General features: G+C 45.7%; 1 protein-coding gene across 1 annotated transcript in view; it reads right to left on the reverse strand.

Moving 5' to 3' along the window:
- The window catches only part of LOC132833499 (regulating synaptic membrane exocytosis protein 1-like), a 786224-nt gene extending 765831 nt beyond the window's left edge, over positions 1-20393 (reverse strand). The window contains exon 1 of the mRNA XM_060851848.1: positions 20219-20393. Within this exon, the coding sequence (XP_060707831.1) occupies positions 20219-20373 (155 nt within the window). The 5' untranslated portion in view covers positions 20374-20393. The remainder of the gene's footprint in view (positions 1-20218) is intronic.
- Positions 20394-21368: the final 975 nt, after the last annotated feature.

The raw sequence follows: 21368 nt of genomic DNA on the forward strand, positions 1-21368 counted from the left end.
ACATTATCCAATTGAAAATGTGTCTATTTAGCAACTGAGCAACATACAATAGATAAAGATGAGTTTCTTAAAAGTCTGGCAGCATGTCAGGCACAGGAGTCGCCAGGCCTAGCAGGGATGAATCTTAGATTTCTGAGAGAGGTAAGACAGTAAATCATGGAGCCATTGACAGCAGTTTTCCCAAGCCTCCTTGAACACAGGATTAGTTCTGGGGGACTGGTGGATTGAAAATGTGATGCCCATTATTTAAGAAAGGATAATCCAGGCAACTAGAGCCCTGTCAGCTTGATACCAATAGCAGGGGACTCAGAGGAAATCCATACAGATACTGCGAGAATGTGCAAACTCCACACAGACAGTCACCCAAGGGTAGAATCGAACCGGAGTCCATAATGCTATGAGGCAGCAGCGTTAACCACTGCGATGCTTGGCAGCCTGGATTAGAAGTTGCTAAAAAATAGGAAACTGAGTGTAAGTATAGCACCACACTCTCGACTCTAATCTTGAGCCGCCTTCAACTTCTCCCTATGCATTTCTCAAACTGGAGACCAAGTTGAAAGTGGTATTTCCCAGGGATCAGTGTAGGACCTTTGCTTTTTACGATTAATATAAATGATTTGGAGATAAATAATTTTCTCAAATTGCAGATAATCCTGAGCTAGGGTCAATAATAAATTGTGAGAATGATGCTGAATGACTTCAGACATTGCCCATTTGGCCAAATGGGTAGACACTTGGCAGATGAATTTCAATATACAGAAATAGGAGGGAATGCATTTTGATAGAAAAAACATGAAAAGACAATACAGGCTTTGATATACTGTTGAGGGGAGTACAAGAGCAGAAGGACCTCTGGGTTCAAGTGCATACTTGATGAAGGTGGAGAGGCAAGTGGAAACAGTTGTTAAGAAGGCTTATTGATCCTTAATATTGAAGATCCTTGGGTTTATTAATAGATGCAAAGAGTATAAAAGCAAGGAAGTGATGCTACGCCTCTACAAATTATTGGTCAGACCACATTTTAACTACTTTCTTCAAGACTAGGCACCCTATTTAAGGAAGAATGTTAAAGTCCTGGAGAGAGTGTAAAAGAGATTTAGATTAGATTAGATTAGATTCCCCACAGTGTGGAAACAGGCCCTTTGGCCCAACCAATCCACACCGACCCTCCGAAGAGTAACCCACCCAGACACATTTCCCTCTGACTAATGCACCGAACACTATGGGCAATTTAGCATGGCCAATTCACCTGACCTGCACATCTTTGGACTGAGAGAGGAAACTGGAGGAAACCCACGCAGACATAGGGAAAACGTTGCAGAAAAGATTAAGAGGTGACCAAAATACAGGTAGTTCTCCTGCAGCGCAGTAGTTGTGTTCCCACGCGACATTGTTTGTCGCATAGAAAATTGCACAATAGAAGTAATGGGCCTATGGGAAAAATGGGGTTATGCACTCCATTTCAGCGAACCTGTCCACTTGTGGTCAGTTACAGAAATGCCAAGTTGCTACAAGCAAAATTTCCCCATGTCCTTGTGGAGTAGAATTTATCCAAAACCCAGATCTTTGTCATTAAACTTTGTGAAACTTCAGAAAGTTTTTTTGGCGCAAGTAAAATCTCTTATATTTTGAAGGGGTGGCTAAAATGCTGGGGTGCTCTGAACAGCTCGGATTTTGATGGGTCTTGGGTTTCAGAAAGGATGAGGGGCATGACTCTCAGATCCTTCCCTCCACCTTTCAAACAGAGGCTGGATGAACTTGGATCAGCCATAACGTGAGCATGGGTGGGATGGGGAGAGATGAAGGTCAACAGTGGCCCGTCCTTTCCCTTTCTACACACATACATCCTCTCTTGTAAAGACACAGTGTGTTGAAGCTTCAGATAGCCCACAAATGAGCTTCTGATTGACAAAAGGCCCCACTTACACTCAAACACTTGCTGGACATGGCTGCATTTCCACCTTCTTTCGCTCTCTACCCCTCTCCTCGGCCCCCACCACCCCAACTCCATGCATGATTCCAGTACGCATTCCCGTAAAATATTCCAAAGTTTGCTTCCCTACTTTAGTTGCAGATAGAAGCAAAGCACACACACACACACCCTGTTGCAATAGAAGTGCCTGCAGAATAAATCATAGCTGGCTCATAATACAAGAGATTGAATCGCGTGCTTTATATAAAAGGTTCGCTATTCACAAATCATGTTACAATCAAATCACTTTTACGAAACACTTGTTATAGGAGAACTACCTGTCATGAACATTTTTGATAAAGTGCAGAAGGATATTTCCACTTATTGGCAGGTCAGTAACCAAGTGTTACAATTTCAAGAGTGAAATGAGGAAAAACTTCTTTACTCAGAGTAGTCAGGATTTGGAATGCATTACTGGAGACAGTATTGGAGGTTGATTCTCTCGAAGGTTTTAAAAGACAGCTGGATAAATATTTGAAAGTGTTGAATTTAGAGGGCTAAGCTGGAGAATGGGACTACTGGGGTAGTTATTTTGGGAGCTGACTGGTAACGTAACAAGTATCAAATAAGTGAACAAAAATTTGAAATGCTGTAAGTAAGGGTGCTGAGTTAGAGGTGGGACTCGGGAGGGGAAGAAGGAGACAAGATGGATCAAGGAAGCAGTCTGAGAGCAAAGGATAACCAGAAAGAAAACTGGGCAAAGCCCATCTCAAATGTAATCTGCAAGTTTTGATTTACCTTTCCTATATTATCTTCATGTTGAATGGAGTGATAAAATTAAAAGAATGCCACTGAGAAAGAGGATTTTCAATGCAGGATACTACAGACTTTCAGAGACTATGAAATAATGTGAGAAAATGCTTTCTGGGTAATGCCATGTGAACCATTACCAAGGATGCATGAATGGCTTGTATTTTACATCATCACATAGCCACTGAAGACAGCTTGTCAAATCACTGAGGTTTTTTGCACAGGAGGGTTCTGTTAACAGATGCTGCAGCCTCTTCAGAATTACGGTGGGTCAGTGGTTAACACCCCGGACCCAGGTTCGATTCCAGCCTCATGCAAATGTCTGTGCAGAGTTTATTCATTCTCCCCACATCTGCGTGGGTTTCCTCGCACAATCCAAAGATATGCAGGTTAGGTGAATTGGCCATGCTAAATTGCCCCATAGTGTTCAGGGGGGTGCATTAGCCAGGGCAAATATAGGGGAGGGGAAAGGGTCTGGATGGGTTTTTCTTCGGCGGGTTGGTGTGGACATGTTGGGCGAAAGGGATTCTTTCATTCTTGTATAGGTGTACGTCATTCAATGAAACAGAGTGGATTGTCAGACGTCTCAGTCAGTGTTCTGCACAGCTAATGTTTTATTAAACCATGCAAATTGGAAGCAAACCACCAATAATGCTCGAAATCTGAAATAAAAACAAGAGTAATACTCATAGTCAGCTGATCCAGAAGCAATTGTGCAGAGGGAAACAGAGTTAACAGTAAGGTACAGGCAGATCTGCCGAGTTTCTCATTTTATCTAATTTGTGCTTTTCAGCACAATAATTTTTTAAGATACAGTATTTTTGCGGCTATGGTCTGCAATTCCATCTACTTCCATTTAAAAAATCTTTTATCTAAATGATTTATGAGCATCTACAGTAACAGGCAAGCACAGTCACCTGGTTAATGAGTAACTACTTGCTTTCCTCACAGTATTATTGAAACAATTTCAATTTATGGCACTTTCATAATGAAGACTATTTTACATAATCATAATTTAAATGGGGTCTCTGATTACTATTGCATTTGAAAAGGGATCCTTCAACCAAAATGTCTGTTGATCAGTGAGCTTCAATGAGTTCTGTGACAAAAAAGCAACAGTATCACGAAATCATATGCAGTAAACTTGACATCAACAGTATTATTTAAAGATTGCATATATACACAATTCTTGTGTCAATACCAATCCAATACCTATCATCAATTATGGAAACATATAACATAAATGTATCAATTACACTCCATTCTAACTCCCCTACCCTTTCCCGTAAGCCCTAGGCTACAGCTTCTGAGACAAGACACTTAGACCTTGTGAGGTCCACAAACAGATGACCCTTGCTGCCTGAATGAATGGAACAAAGCTGAAAATGTGTTGCTGGAAAAGCGCAGCAGGTCAGGCAGCAACCAAAGAACAGGAGATTCGACGTTTCGGGCATAAGCCCTTCTTCAAGAATGAGGAAAGTGTGTCCAGTAGGCTAAGATAAAAGGTAGGGAGGAGGGACTTGGGGGAGGGGCGATGGAGATGTGATAGGTGGAAGGAGGTCAAGGTGAGGGTGATAGGCCGGAGTGGGGTGGGGGCGGAGAGGTCAGGAAGAAGATTTCAGGTTAGGAAGGCAGTGCTGAGTTCGAGGGATTTGACTGAGACAAGGTGGGGGAAGGGGAAATGAGGAAACTGGAGAAATCTGAGTTCATCCCTTGTGGTTGGAGGGTTCCTAGGTGGAAGATGAGGCCCTCTTCCTCCAACCGTCGTGTTGTTATGGTCTGGCGCTGGAGGAGTCCAAGGACCTGCATGTCCTTGGTGGAGTGGAAGGGGGAGTTAGAGTGTTGAGCCACGGGGTGGTTGGGTTGGTTGGTCCGGGTGTCCCAGAGGTGTTCTCTGAAACGTTCCGCAAGTAGGCGGCCTGTCTCCCCAATATAGAGGAGGCCACATCGGGTGCAGCGGATGCAATAGATGATGTGTGTGGAGGTGCAGGTGAATTTGTGGCGGATATGGAAGGATCCCTTGGGGCCTTGGAGAGAAGTAAGGGAGGAGGTGTGGGCGCAAGTTTTGCATTTCTTGCGGTTGCAGGGGAAGGTGCCAGGAGTGGAGGTTGGGTTGGTGGGGGGTGTGGACCTGACGAGGGAGTCACGGAGGGAGTGGTCTTTTCGGAACGCTGATAGGGGAGGGGAGGGAAATATATCCCTGGTGGTGGGGTCCGTTTGGAGGTGGCGGAAATGACGGCGGATGATACGCTGTATATAGAGGTTGGTGGGGTGGTAGGTGAGAACCAGTGGGGTTCTGTCCTGGTGGCGGTTGGAGGGGCGGGGCTTAAGGGCGGAGGAGCGGGAAGTGGAGGAGATGCAGTGGAGGGCATTGTCGATCACGTCTGGAGGGAATCTGCGGTCCTTGAAGGAGGCGGCTATCTGGGCTGTACGGTATTGGAACTGGTCCTCCTGGGAGCAGATGCGGCGGAGACGAAGGAATTGGGAATATGGGATGGCGTTTTTACAGTGGGCAGGGTAGGAGGAGGTGTAGTCTAGGTAGCTGTGGGAGTCAGTCGGCTTATAGTAGATGTCCGTGTTGATTCGGTCGCCCGAGATAGAAATGGAAAGGTCTAGGAAGGGGAGGGAGGAGTCTGAGACGGTCCAGGTAAATTTGAGGTCGGGGTGGAAGGTGTTGGTAAAGTGGATGAACTGTTCAACCTCCTCACGGGAGCACGAGGCAGCGCCAATACAGTCATCGATGTAGCGGAGGAAAAGATGGGGGTTGGTGTCAGTGTAGTTGTGGAAGATGAACTGTTCCACATATCCTGCGAAGAGGCAGGCATAACTGGGGCCCATGCGAGTGCCCATGGCAACTCCTTTGGTTTGGAAATACAAATACAATTCATTACAAAAACGTGATACTCTTTACGAGAATCGTTTCGGGGGAAGACTTCAATTTTATCACTAGATTGGAGAAGCTGAGGCTGCTCTCCTTAGGAAAGGTTCAGAGAGATTTAATAGAGGTGAAAAGGGAATCCTTTTCAGGTGTATTGCCCTCAGATTTTAAAAAATAAAATTGTATAAATGTATCAAACATAAATGAGGAAAATAAAAGCTCATGATATGTTGGTAGCAAATTGGTTGGCCAACAGGAATGGAGAGTAGGCAAATAGTAATAAGAGGTGCGCCACAAGGATCAGTGCTGGGACCTCTTAACTTAGCTGAAGCAGTTATATAATCTTGTTATATCGTCTTTTTAAACACTTGTTCTGAAAATGTGATGGAAATCCTTGAATATTTTTAAAGCATAGGCAGATAGATTCTTGTTTAGCAAGAGGGTGAAAGATAATCAGGGGTAAGCAGGAACATGGAGTTGAGGTTAAAATCAGATCAGCTATAATCTTATTATGGAAATCTTGCTGAATGGTAAAGCAGGCTCAAGGGTTCATATGTTCAAAATCATGAGTAAACTAGACAAATTAGAAAGGCAGAAACATTGGTGGGAAAACACAAAGGCACAGATTTAAGGTGAAGTGGTAAAAAAAGCAAAAGTGAGTGAGGAAACGCGGTTTTTCTTCAGCACAGCAGTCTTTTAGAATTTGGATTGCACTGCCTGACAGTGTAGTGGAGGCAGATGTAGTTAAGGCTTTCAAAAGGGAATTGGATCATACATAAAACTACAGAGCTTAAAGGAAAAGGCAGCTAAGAGTCAAGATCAAGTTTAAGGGCGGCACGGTGGCACAGTGGTTAGCACTGCTGCCTCACAGCGCCAGGGACCTGGGTTCAATTCCCGCCTCAGGCGACTGACTGTGTGGAGTTTGCACGTTCTCCCCGTGTCTGCGTGGGTTTCCTCCGGGTGCTCCGGTTTCCTCCCACCGTCCAAAGATGTGCGGGTCAGGTGAATTGGCCATGCTAAAAAAAAAATTGCCTGTAGTGTTAGGTTAGGGGTATGGGTGGGTTGCGCTTTGGCGGGTCGGTGTGGACTTGTTGGGCCGAAGGGCCTGTTTCCACACTGTAAATCTAATCTAAACCACTCAAAAAGATCTTGCACAGAAACAGTAGTGACATGAAGTCTTTTAGGCTTCTTTCTGCCTTGTAGCCCTTGAATAATTCTACTCTGTTCTCAAATACAGGCTGCATGAGGAAGCATGAAACAAACCTACCAGCAAAGGGCTTTAGCTATCTGGGAAATGTAGCTGTCTTACATGAATATACAATGAAACATTAGCTCAGAAATGCTAATGAGAAATGAAACACACATTAGAAAGTTCATTTTGGGTACAGTTTTGCTCACCTTAACTTAGGAAGGATATATACATTGGATTTTGATTCCAGAGAGAAATCATTAACAATATGAGGCATAAGGAGACAAATCCATCAAATCAAAGCCGTGTTGAGGAACTTTGCTAATTTGATTTATATTCAGATAAGAAGGCAATCTATTTTAGATGTTTAAAATAATTAAGAGGCAAGAGAGAGAGAGAGATGGGGGCAGGAAAGAGACATGGCACAGGAGAGACAGCAGGATAGAGGGATGTATAGAGACAGAGAGAAGTGAGAGTGGCGGAGGCGAGTGGGGAGGGATGGGAAGATTGGCTGGGCATGGGGACAGTGACAGGGAGCTGGAGGAGGAGAGAGAGTGGGTCAAAAGAGAGCAGGAGGGGAGACCATGGGTGGGACAGACAGCAGGGTTGGGAACTGACAGAGAGAGCATGGTGTTGGTGGGGGGTGGGGGGGGGGGGGGGAAGAGGAAGAGAGTGCAGAGGGTGCATGGAGAGGGAGAGAGAGAGAGAGAGAGAGGGGGGGGAGAGGGCTGCAGGGGAGACAGTGAGCATGGTAGAGCTAGAGATAGAGAGGAGTAGAGAGAGTTAGCGAGAGAGGGCAAGAGCACAGTAGACTGAGTGAGGGAGAACTGGGGTAGAGAGAGAGAGGGAGAGCAGAGCCAAAGGGAGAGGTGAAGCGAAAGGCACGGATAGGGAGAGGGAGGAGGGGTGGGGAGGGAGAGAGAGTGGCAGGTGGGGAGGGAGAGGGGAGTAGAGAGAGAGAGTGGAGGTATGTGTAGAGAGAGTGGAGGGGGGTGGAGGGGGTAGAGTGGGGGGGACGTGGGGAGAGGGGGGGTGCGGGGAGAGAGAGTGGGGGCTGTGGGGTGAGAGTGGAGGGGTTGCGGGGAGGTGTGGGGAGAGAGTGGAGAGAGTGCAGGGGTGTGGAGAGAGAGAGTGCAGGGGTGTGGAGAGAGAGAGTGCAGGGGTGTGGAGAGAGAGAGTGCAGGGGTGTGGAGAGAGAGAGTGCAGGGGTGTGGAGAGAGAGGGAGGAGTTGTGGGGAGATAGTGGAGGGATGTGAAGAGAGAGTGGGGGGGTGCGGGGAGAGAGTGGGGGGGTGCGGGGAGAGAGTGGGGGGGTGCGGGGAGAGAGTGGGGGGGTGCGGGGAGAGAGTGGGGGTGCAGGGAGAGAGAGAGAATGGGGGTGTGGAGAGAGAGAGAGTGGGGGGTGTGGGGAGAGAGTGGAGAGAGAGTAGAGCGATGTGAAGAGAGAGTGGGAGGGTGCGGGGAGAGAGGGAGGAGTTGTGGGGAGAGAGGTGAGAGAGAGTGGAGGGGTGTGAAGAGAGAGTGGGGTGGGTGTGGGGAGAGAGTGGGGGAGTGTGAGGAGAGAGTGGGCGGGTGTGGGGAGAGAGTGGAGGGGGTGTGGGGAGAGAGTGGAGAGGGTGTGGGGAGAGATTGGAGAGGGTGTGGGGAGAGAGTGGAGAGAGAGAGTGGAGGGGTGTGGAGAGAGATTGGGGAGTGTGGGGAGAGAGGGAGGAGTTGTGGGGACAGAGGTGAGAGAGAGTGGAGGGGTGTGAAGAGAGAGTGGGGTGGGTGTGGGGAGAGAGTGGGGTGGGTGTGGGGAGAGTGTGGGGGAGTGTGAGGAGAGAGTGGGCGGGTGTGGGGAGAGAGTGGAGGGAGTGTGGGGAGAGAGTGGAGGGGTGTGGAGAGAGAGATTGGGGGTGTGTGGAAGGAGAGATTGGGAGTGTGGGGAGAGAGGGAGGAGTTGTGGGGAAAGAGTGGAGAGAGGTGGAGAGAGTGGTGGGGTGTGAAGAGAGTGGGGCGGGTGTGGACAGAGAGTGGGGAGGTGTGGGGGGGTGTGGGGAGAGAGTGAGGGTGGTGTGGGGAGAGAGTGTGGGGGGGGTGTGGGGAGAGAGTGGGGGTGTGTGGGGAGAGAGTGGGGGTGGTGTGGGGGTGTGTGGGGAGAGAGTGGGAGGTGTGGGGAGAGTGTGGGGGATGTGGTGAGAGAGTGGGGGTGTGGTGAGAGAGTGGGGGGTGTGGTGAGAGAGTGGGGGGTGTGGTGAGAGAGTGGGGAGGGTGTGGGGAGAGAGGGGGAGGGTGTGGGGAGAGAGTGGGGGGGTGTGGGGAGAGAGTGGGGGGTGTGGGGAGAGAGTGGGGGGGTGTGGGGAGAGAGTGGGGGGGTGTGGGGAGAGAGTGGGGGGCTGTGGGGAGAGAGTGGAGGGGTGTGGGGAGAGAGTGGAGGGGTGTGGGGAGAGAGTGGAGGGGTGTGGGGAGAGAGTGGAGGGGTGTGGGGAGAGAGTGGGGAGTGTGGGGAGAGTGGGAGGGTGTGGGGAGAGAGTGGGGGGGTTTGGGGAGAGAGTGGGGGGGTTTGGGGAGAGAATGGGAGGGTGTGGGGAGAGTGTGGGGGTGTTTGGGGAGAGTGTGGGGGGGCTGGGGAGAGTGTGGGGGGTGGGGAGAGAGTGGGGGGGCAGAGAGAGAGAGGGACAGAGAGAGGGGGCAGCAAAAGAGGGGGCAGAGAGAGGGGGCAGAGAGAGAGGGGGCAAGGGGATGAAGGCGGGGAGCGGAGATGGGGTGGAAGGTGGAGGGCATGAGGTGGAGAGGGGAGGTATAGAAAGAGATATAGCAAGAGGGTTGCAGGGGATACCATGAGCATGTAGAGCTAAAGATAGAGAGGAGTAGAGAGTGTTAGGGAGAGAGGGCGAGAGCACAATAGCGAGCGAGCAAGAGACAACAGGACGAGAGGGAGAACGCGAGTGAGAGGTGTAGCGAGAGACATAGAGAAGGGGGCGGGGAGGGAGAGAGAGTTGTGTGTGGAGAGAGAGAGAGAGAGGGAGAGAGAGATGTCTAACACAGACCAAGTGAATTTGAGGGCAGGGTGGAAGTTGTTAGCGAAATCTATGGACTAATGAAGGATTCTGGGTAATCCAAGATGGAGGACGGGAAAAATTTCTGTCTGTAAAAGCTGCTCCTTTTTTTGAGGTATTTTAGGTGCCTGGAGGTGATTTCCTTGAATTCCAGGAGTAGCAATTAATGTTTTAAATGCTGTTGCATTGTTTTGGAACTTTGGGGAAAAAAATCCTCAAAACAACAGCAGTTTTAAAAGGGAGAAGAGCAGGCAAAGGAAGCACACGGTGAGGACAGTGCAGGAGAGAGAGAGAGAGACAGAGACAGAGACAGAGACAGAGGCAGAGAGACAGAGACAGAAAAAAACAAAAGAGAATGAACATGCAGAGTTACTGCCTTCGCTATTTTTGAATTCATGTGTCGCTGGACATTGGAGTGAATCTGGGAAAATTATCAAAAGTGAATTTCACAACTAATCTTGGAGGAACTGGTTTGGTGAAGTTCACAACACAGATCAGATAAGTTAATTGTTGTTTTAAGTCTGTCCAAGAGAAAGGCTGTATTAGTGAGTACAGTAGGTTCTTTCTGGATTATATGTTATTGGAGATAAGTCTCTTGATTAAACTTAAAATGTAAGCCATAGCTCTTAATTTAACCTGGTGCAGTGTTTTGTAGAGGAATAAGACTGTGTTATTTTCTGGGTCTGTAGATTGTGAAGGAGCAAAAATGGCCCTTGCAGTGACATGTACTTCTTGTCAGATGTGGGAGCTTAAAGAGAGTTTAAGGGTTATGGCAGATTTAATCCGCAGGAAATGCTGTTAGATGCGAATCTTATCAGATCGAGTGGATTGGTTGGAGAGACAGAAAGAAGCGATGAGGTATTTGCAACAGCAACAGTATGTGATCGATGACAGTTATAGACAGGGGGGAAAATCTCAGATACAATCACATAGATGGATTAACTCCAGGAAGGGTAAGAGAGGTCGGCACCTAAGGCAGGAGTCTTTTGTGGATATACCCAATTCAAACAGGTATGCTGTTTTGGAAAATGTAGGGGGTGATGAATTCTCAGGGGAATGTAGCACGAACAGCCAAGTTTCTGATATTGAGACTGGCTCTAATGCAACAAGGGTACGTCGGCTTCCAAGAGATCAATTGTGTTAGGGGATTCTGTAGTCCAAAGTACAGACAGACATTTCTGTGGCCAGAGAAAAAGCAGAATGGTGTGTTGTTTCCCTGGTGCCAGGATCAAGGATGTCTCAGAGAGGGTGCAGAATGTTCTCACGGGGGAGCAGGGCCAGCAAGAGGTCATTGTCTAAATTGGAACCAACAATATAGGGACGGGAAAAGGTTGAGATTCTGAAGGGAGATTACAGAGAGTTAGGCAGAAATTTAAAAAGTGAGGTCCTTAAAGGTAGTAATATCTGGATTACTCCCAGTGCTACGAGCTAGTGAGGGCAGGAATAGAAGGATAGAGCAGATGAATGCATGGCTGAGGAGCTGGTGTATGGGATAAGGATTCACATTTTTAGATCATTGGAATCTCTTTTGGAGTAGAAGTGATCTGTACAAGAAGAACAGATTGCACCTAAATTAGAAGGGGACTAACGTACTGGCAGGGAAATTTTCTAGAACTGCTTGGGAGGATTTAAACTGGTAAGGTGGGGGTGGCGGAGGTGGGACCCAGGTAGATAGTGAGGAAAGACATCAATCTGGGACTGGTACAGTTGAGAACAGAAATGGATCAAACAGTCAGGGCAGGCAGGGACATGGTAGGACTAATAAATTAAACTGCATTTATTTCAATGCAAGGGGCCTAACAGGGAAGGCAGTTGAACTCAGAGCATGGTTAGCAACATGGGACTGGGATATCATAGCAATTACAGAAACATGACTCAGGGATGGGCAGGACTGGCAGCTTAATATTCCAGGACACAAATGCTACAGGAAGGATAGAAAAGGAAACAAGAGAGGAGGGGAGTGGCATTTTTGATAAGGGATAGCATTACAGCTGTACTGAGGGAGGATATTCCTGGAAACACATCAGGGAAGTTATTTGGGTGGAACTGAGAAATAAGAAAGGGATGATCACTTTATTGGGATTGTATTACAGACCCCGTAATCGTCAGAGGGAAATTGAGAAACAAACTTGTAAGGAGATCTCAGCCATCTGTAAGAATAATAGAGTAGATATGGTAGGGGATTTTAACTTTCCAAGTTTGGGACTGCTATCGTGTTAAAGGTTTAGGTGGAGAGGAATTTCTTAAGTGCGTACAAGACAATTTTCTGATTCAGTATGTGGATGTACCTAGAGAAGGTGCAAAACTTGAGCGACTCTTGGGAAATAAGGCAGGGCAAGTGATTGAGGTGTCAGTGGGGGAGCAGTTTGGGGCCAGAGACCATAATTCTATTCGTTTTTAAATAGTGATGGAAAAGGATAGACTAGATCTAAAAGTTGAAGTTCTAAATTGGAGAAAGGCTAATTTTGATGGTATTAGGCAAGAACTTTTGAAAGCTGATTGGGGGCAGATGTTCGCAGGTAAAGGGATGGCTGGAAAATGGGAAGCCTTCAGAAATTAGATAACAAGAATCCAGAGAAAGTATATTCCTGTCAGGGTAAAAGCGAAGGCTGGTAGGTATAGGAATTGCTGGATGACTAAAGAAATTGAGGGTTTGGTTAAAAAAAAGAAGGAAGCATATGTCAGGAATATACAGGATAGATCGAGTGAATCCTTAGAAGAGTATAAAGGAAGTAGGAGTAGACTTAAGAGGGAAATCAGGAGGGCAAAAAGGGACATGAGATAGCTTTGTCAAATAGAATTAAGGAGAATCCAAAGGGTTTTTATAAATATATTAAGGACAAAAGGGTAACTAGGGAGATTATAGGGCCCTTCAAAGATCAGCAAGGCAGGCTTTGTGTGGAGCCACAGAAAATGGGGGAGATACTAAAAGAGGAAGTGCTGGATGTCTTGAAATGGTTAAAGATGGATAAATCCCCAGGACCTGATCAGTTGTACCCGAGAACTCTGTGGGAAGCTAGAGAAGTGATTGCTGGGCCTCTTGCTGAGATACTTGTATCATCGATAGTCACAGATGAGGTGCCAGAAGAGTGGAGGTTGGCAAATGTGGTGCCACTGTTTAAGAAGGGCAGTAAAGACAAGCCAGGGAACTATAGACCAGTGAGCCTGACCTCAGTGGTGGGCAAATTGTTGGAGGGAATCCTGAGGGACAGGATGTACATGTGTTTGGAAAGGCAAGGACTAATTAGGGATAGTCAACATGGCTTTGTGGGAAATCATGTCTCACAAACTTGATTGAGTTTTTCGAAGAAGTAACAAAGAAGATTGATGAGGGCAAAGCAGTAGATGTGATCTATGTGGACTTCAGTAAGGCGTTCGACAAGGTTCCCCATGGGAGACTGATTAGCAAGGCTAGATCTCATGGAATAAAAGAAGAACTAGCCATTTGGATACAGAACTGGCTCAAAGGGAGAAGACAGAGGGTGGTGGTGGAGGGTTGTTTTTCAGACTGGAGGCCTGTGACCAGTGAAGTGCCACAAGGATCAGTGCCGGGTCCTCTACTTTTGTCATTTACATAAATGATTTGGATGCGAGCATAAGAGGTACAGTTAGTAAGTTTGCAGATGACACCAAAATTGGACAGCGAAGAGGGTTATCTCAGATTACAACGGGATCTGGACCAGATGGGCCAATGGGCTGAGAAATGGTAGATGGTTTTTAATTCAGATATGTGAGGGCTGCATTTTGGGAAAGCAAATCTTAGCAGGACTAATACACTAAATGGAAGGTCCTCTTCGGTAGTGTTGCTAAACAAAGAGACCTTGGAATACCGGTTCGTAGTTCTTTGAAAGTGGAGTTGCAGGTAGATAGGATAGTGAAGAAGGCATTTGATATGCTTTCCTTCATTGGTCAGAGTATTGAGTACAGGAGTTGGGAGGTCATGTTGCACGGCTGTACAGGACATTGGTTAGGCCACTGTTAGAATATTGCGTGCAATTCTGATCTCCTTCCTATCGGAAAGATGATGTGAAACTTGAAAGGGTTCAGAAAAGATTTACAAGGATGTTGCCAGGGTTGGAGGATTTGAGCTATAGGGAGAGGCTGAACAGGCTGGGGATATTTTCCCTGGAGCATCGCTGGCTGAGGGGTGACCTTATAGAGGTTTACAAAATTATGAGGGGCATGGATAGGATAAATAGGCAAAGCCTTTTCCCTGGAGTCAGGGAGTCCAGAACTAGAAGGCATAGGTTTAGGGTGAGAGGGTAGAGATATAAAAGAGACCTAACAGGCAACTTTTTCACGCAGAGGATGGTACGTGTATGGAATGAGCTGCCAAAGGAAGTGGTGGAGGCTGGTACAATTGCAACATTTAAGAGGCATTTGGATGGGTATATGAATAGGAAGGGTTTGGAGGGATATGGGCTGGGTGCTGGCAGGTGGGATTAAATTGGGTTGGGATATCTGGTCGGCGTGGACAGGTTGGATTGAAGGGTCTGTTTCCATGCTGTACATCTCTACGACTCTATAACTGTTCCAGTTCAGCCTGGGTACAGGATGCAGCATAAATGCAGTCATCAGCGTAACGGTGGAAGAGTTGGGGAACAGCAGTATACATACTGAAGAGTGACTGTTCAACATAACTGACAAAGAGGCAGGTGTAGCCTCTGAAGAAGGATTAATTACCAAAATATTGCCTTCTCCACCTCCTGATGCTGCCTGGCTTCCTGTGTTCTTCCAGACTCCTGTTTGTCAACCTTGGATTCCAGCATCTGCAGTTTTTTTTGTCTCTAACCAAGTTTGCACCACTACAAAGTCTCTTCGCAGGAAGCGCACTTTGAAGAAATTCTCTGCCTCCCTCAAACATGCTCCTGAGAAACGGTAAGTACCTGAAACTTCAACTTCTCCAACTCTTGATGCTGTCTGGCCTGCGTTGTTCTTCAAGCTTTCTGTTTGTCTACACTGGATTCCAATATCTGGAGTATTTTTGTCTCTACCCAGGAACAGGAAACCAGGTGGGTGGAGCATTTAAATTGATGGATTGAGGGTGAATTTGCTTGATAGTAAAATGAGTTTTTATGGCCCTCGCAAGGTTGTGCTCATACTGTATTTTCCTCTCCTCTTAAATCAACCCCTTTGCCCTCCTTTGCTGAGATTTAAACTTCTTCCAGGTATGCTACTTTTTGTGCCCCTTCCTTGGATTTAATTTTTCTTGTTAGCATGGACAGACCACCTTTTATTAATGTGCCAAATTGGAATGAACAATTGTTGCAGTTTGCATGTTTTAAACACTTGCCATTGCCTATTCACCATCATCAGTATAAGTAATGATCCATAATTTATCATAGCCAGCTCACACCACATGCCATCATACTTTCTTTGATTTAGTTTCTTGTTTCAAAATCAAAGTCACTCTTCATCTCAAAGAAGAATTCTGTCATATTATGGTCACTCTTCCCCAAGGGTAGAGTGACCATAATATGACAGTGCAGGTAATGTGCCAATTATTCCTTTCTCATCACACAATACCAAGTCTAGGCCCATCCTTGAGTTGGTAACAAAGCAAATCTGGAGACCTTCAATCCAGGCTCCAAAGTACACTGGTTCACATAGTTTACTCAGTGGTTAGCACTGCTGCCTCACAGTACCAGGGACTCGGGTTCAATTCCCACCGTGGGCAACTGTCTGTGTCGAGTTTGCACATTCTCCCCGTGTCTGTGTGGGTTTCCACCGGGTGATGTGCAGGTTAGATGAATTGGCCATGCTAAATTGCCCATAGTGTTATGTATATTAGTTGGGCAAACCAAGCTGTATGTATTCTCACAAGTACACGGTCACTCACCAAGACCCATCCTACATTTTTTGTGAAAATACATTAGTTAGGACACTTTTGGAGTAGTGCATTCAATTATTGTCACCCTGCATTACGAAGGATGTTGTGAAACCTGTAAGGGTTCAGAAAAGATTTTCAAGCATGTTGCCAAGATTGGAGGGTGTGACCTATAGGGAGAAGCTGAACAGACTGGGGCTACTTTCCCTGGAGCAGAAGATGAGGGGTGACCTCACAGAAGTTTGTAAAATCATGAATGCCATAGATAAGGTGAATATCCAAGGTCTTTTTCCTAGAGTGCGGGAGTCCAAAACAAGACGGCATAGTTGAAGGTCAGAGGGGAAAATATTTAAAGAGACTTCAGGGACAACTTTTTCCATGCAGAGGGTGGTGTGTGTGTGGAATGAGCTGCCAGAGGAAGTGGTAGAGGCTGGTACAATTACAACATTTAAACTGGATGGGTACATGAATAAGAAGGGTTTAGAGGGATATGGGTCAAATGCTGTCAAACAGGATTAGATTAATTTAGGATATCTGTTCAACATGGACGAGTGAGACCAAAGGCTCTGTTTCCATGCTGTATGGCTCTGTAACTCTACGAAATTTAAGAGCAGTCATCAATCGCCTCATTTAAACTATATAATGTGGTGGGTGAGACAGGCTTTTACCTTACCATTCTTTGCAATTATGTATCAGAAAGCCATTATGCATCATTATGTATTAGAGAAACACCTCTGAGGGTTATCAACCAAACATGTTCAAATGTTGCAACAAGAAAATGTCTTTAAATGTATTTAAAGCAATTAACATTTTCCAAGTACCTGAATTAATCTGTTAAATTTAGTTTTGGGATCTCAGAATCACAGCATAGAGGTGGCCCTTTGGCCTTTCAAGTCTGTAGCACTAAAACCATGCTAAATCTACATTAGGCCCATATTGTGACATTTCAAGTGCTCATCCCAATACATATTAAAATTTGTGAGATTATCCACCTCAACTACCCTTCCAGACAGTATACTCCAGACACCCACCACACTCTGGGTGAAAAATATTTTCCTCAAATCCTCTCTAAACCTCCTGCGTTTTATTTTAAAATTATGCCCCCTTGCTATTGACTAAGGAATCCCTCTGTTTCTCTGAGATTCCTGGTGTCCTGCCATATACTGAGTAATGCCTTGTCTTGCTACTTCTTCCAAAGTGCATCTCCTCACACTTATCAGGGTTAAATTCCATCTACCGCAGGGGCGGTACGGTGACTCAGTGGTTAGCACTGCTGCCTCACAGCGCCAGGGACCCGGGTTCAATTCCCACCTTGGGCAACTGTCTGACTGGAGTTTGCACATTCTCCCCGTGAATGTGTGGGTTGTTTACATCCGATCTGTTTACATCCTTCTGTAATCTAAGACCTCAAAATTTAATTATCATCGCCTCCACGCTTTCATCTATATAATTTGCATATACCACTAAACAATAAAGCGACCCAACGCTGACCCTGTAGTACACCACTGGACATTGGCCCCAGCTTTGACAAACTTGAATTGTTTTCACCACAGCATTAGAGGCTGAAGTCGAGCTGACAGAAGTCTATAAAATTATGTGAGGCATAGATAGGGTGGACAGTCAGAGTTTTTTCTCCAGGCTGGAAATGTCAAATATTAGGTTAAAGGTGAGAAGAGAGAAGGTTAAAATAAGATGTGCAAGGATAGTTTTTTTTATAAATGGGGCATGGCCAGGGAGGTGGTATAGGCAGAGACATTAGCAATTTTTAAGAGGCATTCAAGACAGACGCATGAACAGGCTGGGAATGGAGGGTAACAGACCATGTGAAGGCAGATACGATTAGTTTAGTATGGCATCATGGTAGGCACAGACATGATAGGCCATTCCTGTGTTATATGAATAACTAATTTGCCAAATTTCGCTTTCATCACAGAAAAGTACTTTCCTATTGTAAGTTCAAACTAAATGTTTAATGTTCTTAATTTACCAGCTGCTGTCAGTTTTTTTCAAAGTCTTTCAAAAGTAAAAACAAAAAAAGCATATATAGCCAATGCCAATCTGGTTACTTTGATCACTTCATCACCAGACAAACCCCACATATATATGTTAAGACTAGCAAACAAAAGAACTGAGAAAGAGGAAGTCAAATTACCAATGAGGCTTTATACATGGAGCAAGCTATGAGGCTGAAATATGCATTTCTACTGTACACACATTGCTAAAATGTCCAATTTAAAAATTATTGCACTAAAACTTATAGACCATGCTGTTAAAAACTAAAGACCTGAACTCAAATTTCATGATTAAATTCAAGCATAAGGTTCAAAATAGCAACTTACGAATGTTTAGAGCATTACAATATCTAATTCTGTAAATTAGATCTGTAAATACTTTAGAACATAAATGTAAACAGACTTCAAACTTATTTAGACTGCATCTCGTTAATTGCATGTTTTTCTCTCTTGACGCAACACTTATGAGGCGTCAGGTTTGTTACATTCCCCGTTTCTTCCCTTTCATTTAGCTTTACTTCCTACATCCTCTTATGTCCACTCTCTCCTTCTCCTCCTCCTCTCCACCAACCCCCACTCCACCCACCCACCCCAGTTTGCTCTTTCAAATCTGGATAGAGTTGAAAAAACTGCAGATGCTGAAATCCAAAGTAGAAAGGCAGGAGACTGGAAGAACACAGCAAGCCAGGCAGCTTCAGGAGGTGTAGAAATCGACCTTTCGGGTGTAACCCTTCTTCAGGACTTTCAGGTTACACTGAAATGTCGACTTGTATGCCTCCTGAAGCTGCCGGGATTGCTCTTTCAAATCTGGCAGGTGGACGTGTCATTGTTCTACCATGCTCACATTCTGATCACTTAATCTAAACTATCAGCATTTTATATCCACCAGTACCCCCCACTCACGCCCCCCGCTCTCCCCAACCACAGCATAAACACTGTCCCCTTCACTCTTCACTTCAGCTTTGATGAAGAGTCATCTAGACTTGAAATATTAATTTACTCTTTCTCTATGGATGCTGTCTGGCCAGTTGTGATCTCCAGCATTATTTGTTTTCGCTTGCAAAGCATTGTTAAGCCAAGCAGGAGAAATTTATAAAATGTGAAAAAAAACATGTTTAATGAAAGATTCTATACTAAAGCAAAGTAATAAGTTCCTTCATAGTACCATACTTTAATGTCAAGTTAATGAGTTAAAGAGCAAGTTTCAAATGACAATACTTCATTTTAAATTAATAAGAATCCTTCCATATACAGTCTGTAAACTAGAAGTGTGTGGATAAAATGTACAAAATATGCAAGTATTATTTGCTGTTCATATAGCAACTGCAATTCAGAAAATAAAGATTCATAGGGCAAGCATAAGAACAAAAACAATTCCAATTTTTGCTTGTTTTGCTCAATTTAAGTCAAAATGAAATTCAACAAGTTTCTATTGGTTTGGACTATAGTATCCTTAACTTTACCACAAACTGAACATTTTCATTCTTCCAAAACATTAGCATAATACTTAGAACCCTAGTAACATACATATGCTACACCTGTAACATATGTGCATTCAATGGATGCACAGCAAACAATTTTGCACTAGGATACTAGGCATACTACTAATCATGAAGTACTGTACATCTGTGACAAGGTTTGGTTTGTGCCCTTAATGCTAAACATATCTTTTACTTTGACAGCTACATTTCAGTCACAATACAGAAGCCAATTTATGCATCTGCTTTTCCAGCATTTTTGTTCAGGAAATTGCTCATATTTATGCTCATTATGTTTTGCGAATAACCAAATTTGATGGTGCTACATCTCTATTGGTATATAGATGGAGTATCTAAATCGCTTATTTGAAATGCTAATATTGAAAATCTGAATGCTTAAATTAAAATCCGATGAAGCACGGTTTAAACAAAAGAAAATTACCTAACCATGTATTTGGCCTGCTGGGTTTCATCATTTCTTCGACACAACCCCAGTTCACCACTAGCAAGTGATTATTCAGGGAAATGAAGTACTTGTATCCGATACAATATTGTGGGAAGAAATGTAAGCGCGCGCGGGTGGGGAACAGCCGAATAGGGGAAAAAAAGGAAGACGGATAACAAGCTTCTTACGTTCAACCTTGTTAGCTCGAAGATTTTAATTAGGATCATGCATAAGCTTCCTGCTTTATAAAGACATAAGAATTATCTCATAGAGACGACTTCTTGCGAGACAAGGCCTGAGCTACATCACTGGAATAAAGAGCTCATAATGGCATATTTTTCATCGTCCATTTTTTTATAGACCTATAGAACGGTGAGAACATTTGAAAAGCAATGCACACACAAGGGGGGGGGGGGTGTCTGACTGACAAGAAATCACAACAAAACAGAATAAATAAGATGCTTTTCGATCCAAGAAATTCGTTTCGAATAAGAAAAGGTCTGCTTCAAAATAAAGTATAAGACAAAATAAAAGTAACAAATATACGAAGGCGACTCAGCCTCGGTGAAGCATCTTCTGCCTTCTCACTGAGGGAGGGGAGGCGATATATGTGTAAACATTCTCCTTACTTTAACATCGCCTCTTCCTTCTGCTCCTCCTCCCGCTGCCTCTGCAGCACGGCCATGATGATGCTCCGCTCTTCCTCCGTCAGATGGCTCAGGTCTGGCATCTCGGCCGGTGCGCCTGGCGGCCGAGGACCGCGGGGGCCCAACGGCGCCGACATCTTCACCGGAGTGCCAGTCCAGCTCCGTCCCCTGGGGACAGAGGCAAGGAGAGGTTCACGTACAGCCAGACCCTGGCTGCTTGTGGTCAATGAGCAGCGGCTGTCAGCCCAGGCAGCGCCACTTAGCTCGCCGCTCGTTGCTGAGCGCTCAGCATCGTCTGCGGAGCAGCCGCGCCCTCAGTCTCAGCACCACCTCCCCAAGCCTGACTTTTCCACCATCCTCTCTAACTGCCGCTGAGGCTAGCCTCGGCTGCCTTCAGCTGCTCCGCCCTGCCACTGACGCTGGAAAGAGGATGGAGGGAGTGGAGGTGGAGTCTCTCTGTTTGTTCCCGAAATCAGTGCTGGAAGCCCCCTTCAGACCCAGAATGAGGGCACATGAAGAGGTCTCGGAATGATCAGCACTTCCACTTCCTCCCACCCTATCACGTTGGGAAATTTGCAATTCGGCACCTGGGAATTGTCTTCTGGTGGATCCGGTTGGACATTGTCAATAAAGCAGTATTTCAACATTGTTCCATCGACTTAGACTCGAGGGGAGACAAAATCGTCAGTTACTGGGCCCATCAAGACTCCTGCCCACCTTCCGGATCCCCTTGTCCACCTCCAATATACCCTACCCACCTGGACACCCCATGCCAGTTCCTGATGAAGGGCTTATGCTCGAAACGTCGAATTCTCTATTCCTGAGATGCTGCCTAACCTGCTGTGCTTTGACCAGCAACACATTTGCAGCTGTTACCTGCCCTCAACCTCTTTATTTCCAACCGCTGCCACGACATTGACCACCTTAACCTATCTACCCCCGTCCTCCACTCCAACCTCTCACCTTCATTATGCACAGCCCTCTACTTCCTCTACTCCAACCCCAATCTCACCATCAAACCAGCAAGGGGGTCAGGGTGGGGGAGGGGTCATGAGGGGGGAGGTGTGTGCAGTGGTCAGATCCGCTCCATCCTCCCCTCCGACCTGTCACCATTACCCCCACATCCATTCAC

The sequence above is a fragment of the Hemiscyllium ocellatum genome, chromosome 3, assembly GCF_020745735.1.
Source record: "Hemiscyllium ocellatum isolate sHemOce1 chromosome 3, sHemOce1.pat.X.cur, whole genome shotgun sequence".
In the NCBI taxonomy this organism is placed as follows: Eukaryota; Metazoa; Chordata; class Chondrichthyes; order Orectolobiformes; family Hemiscylliidae; genus Hemiscyllium; species Hemiscyllium ocellatum.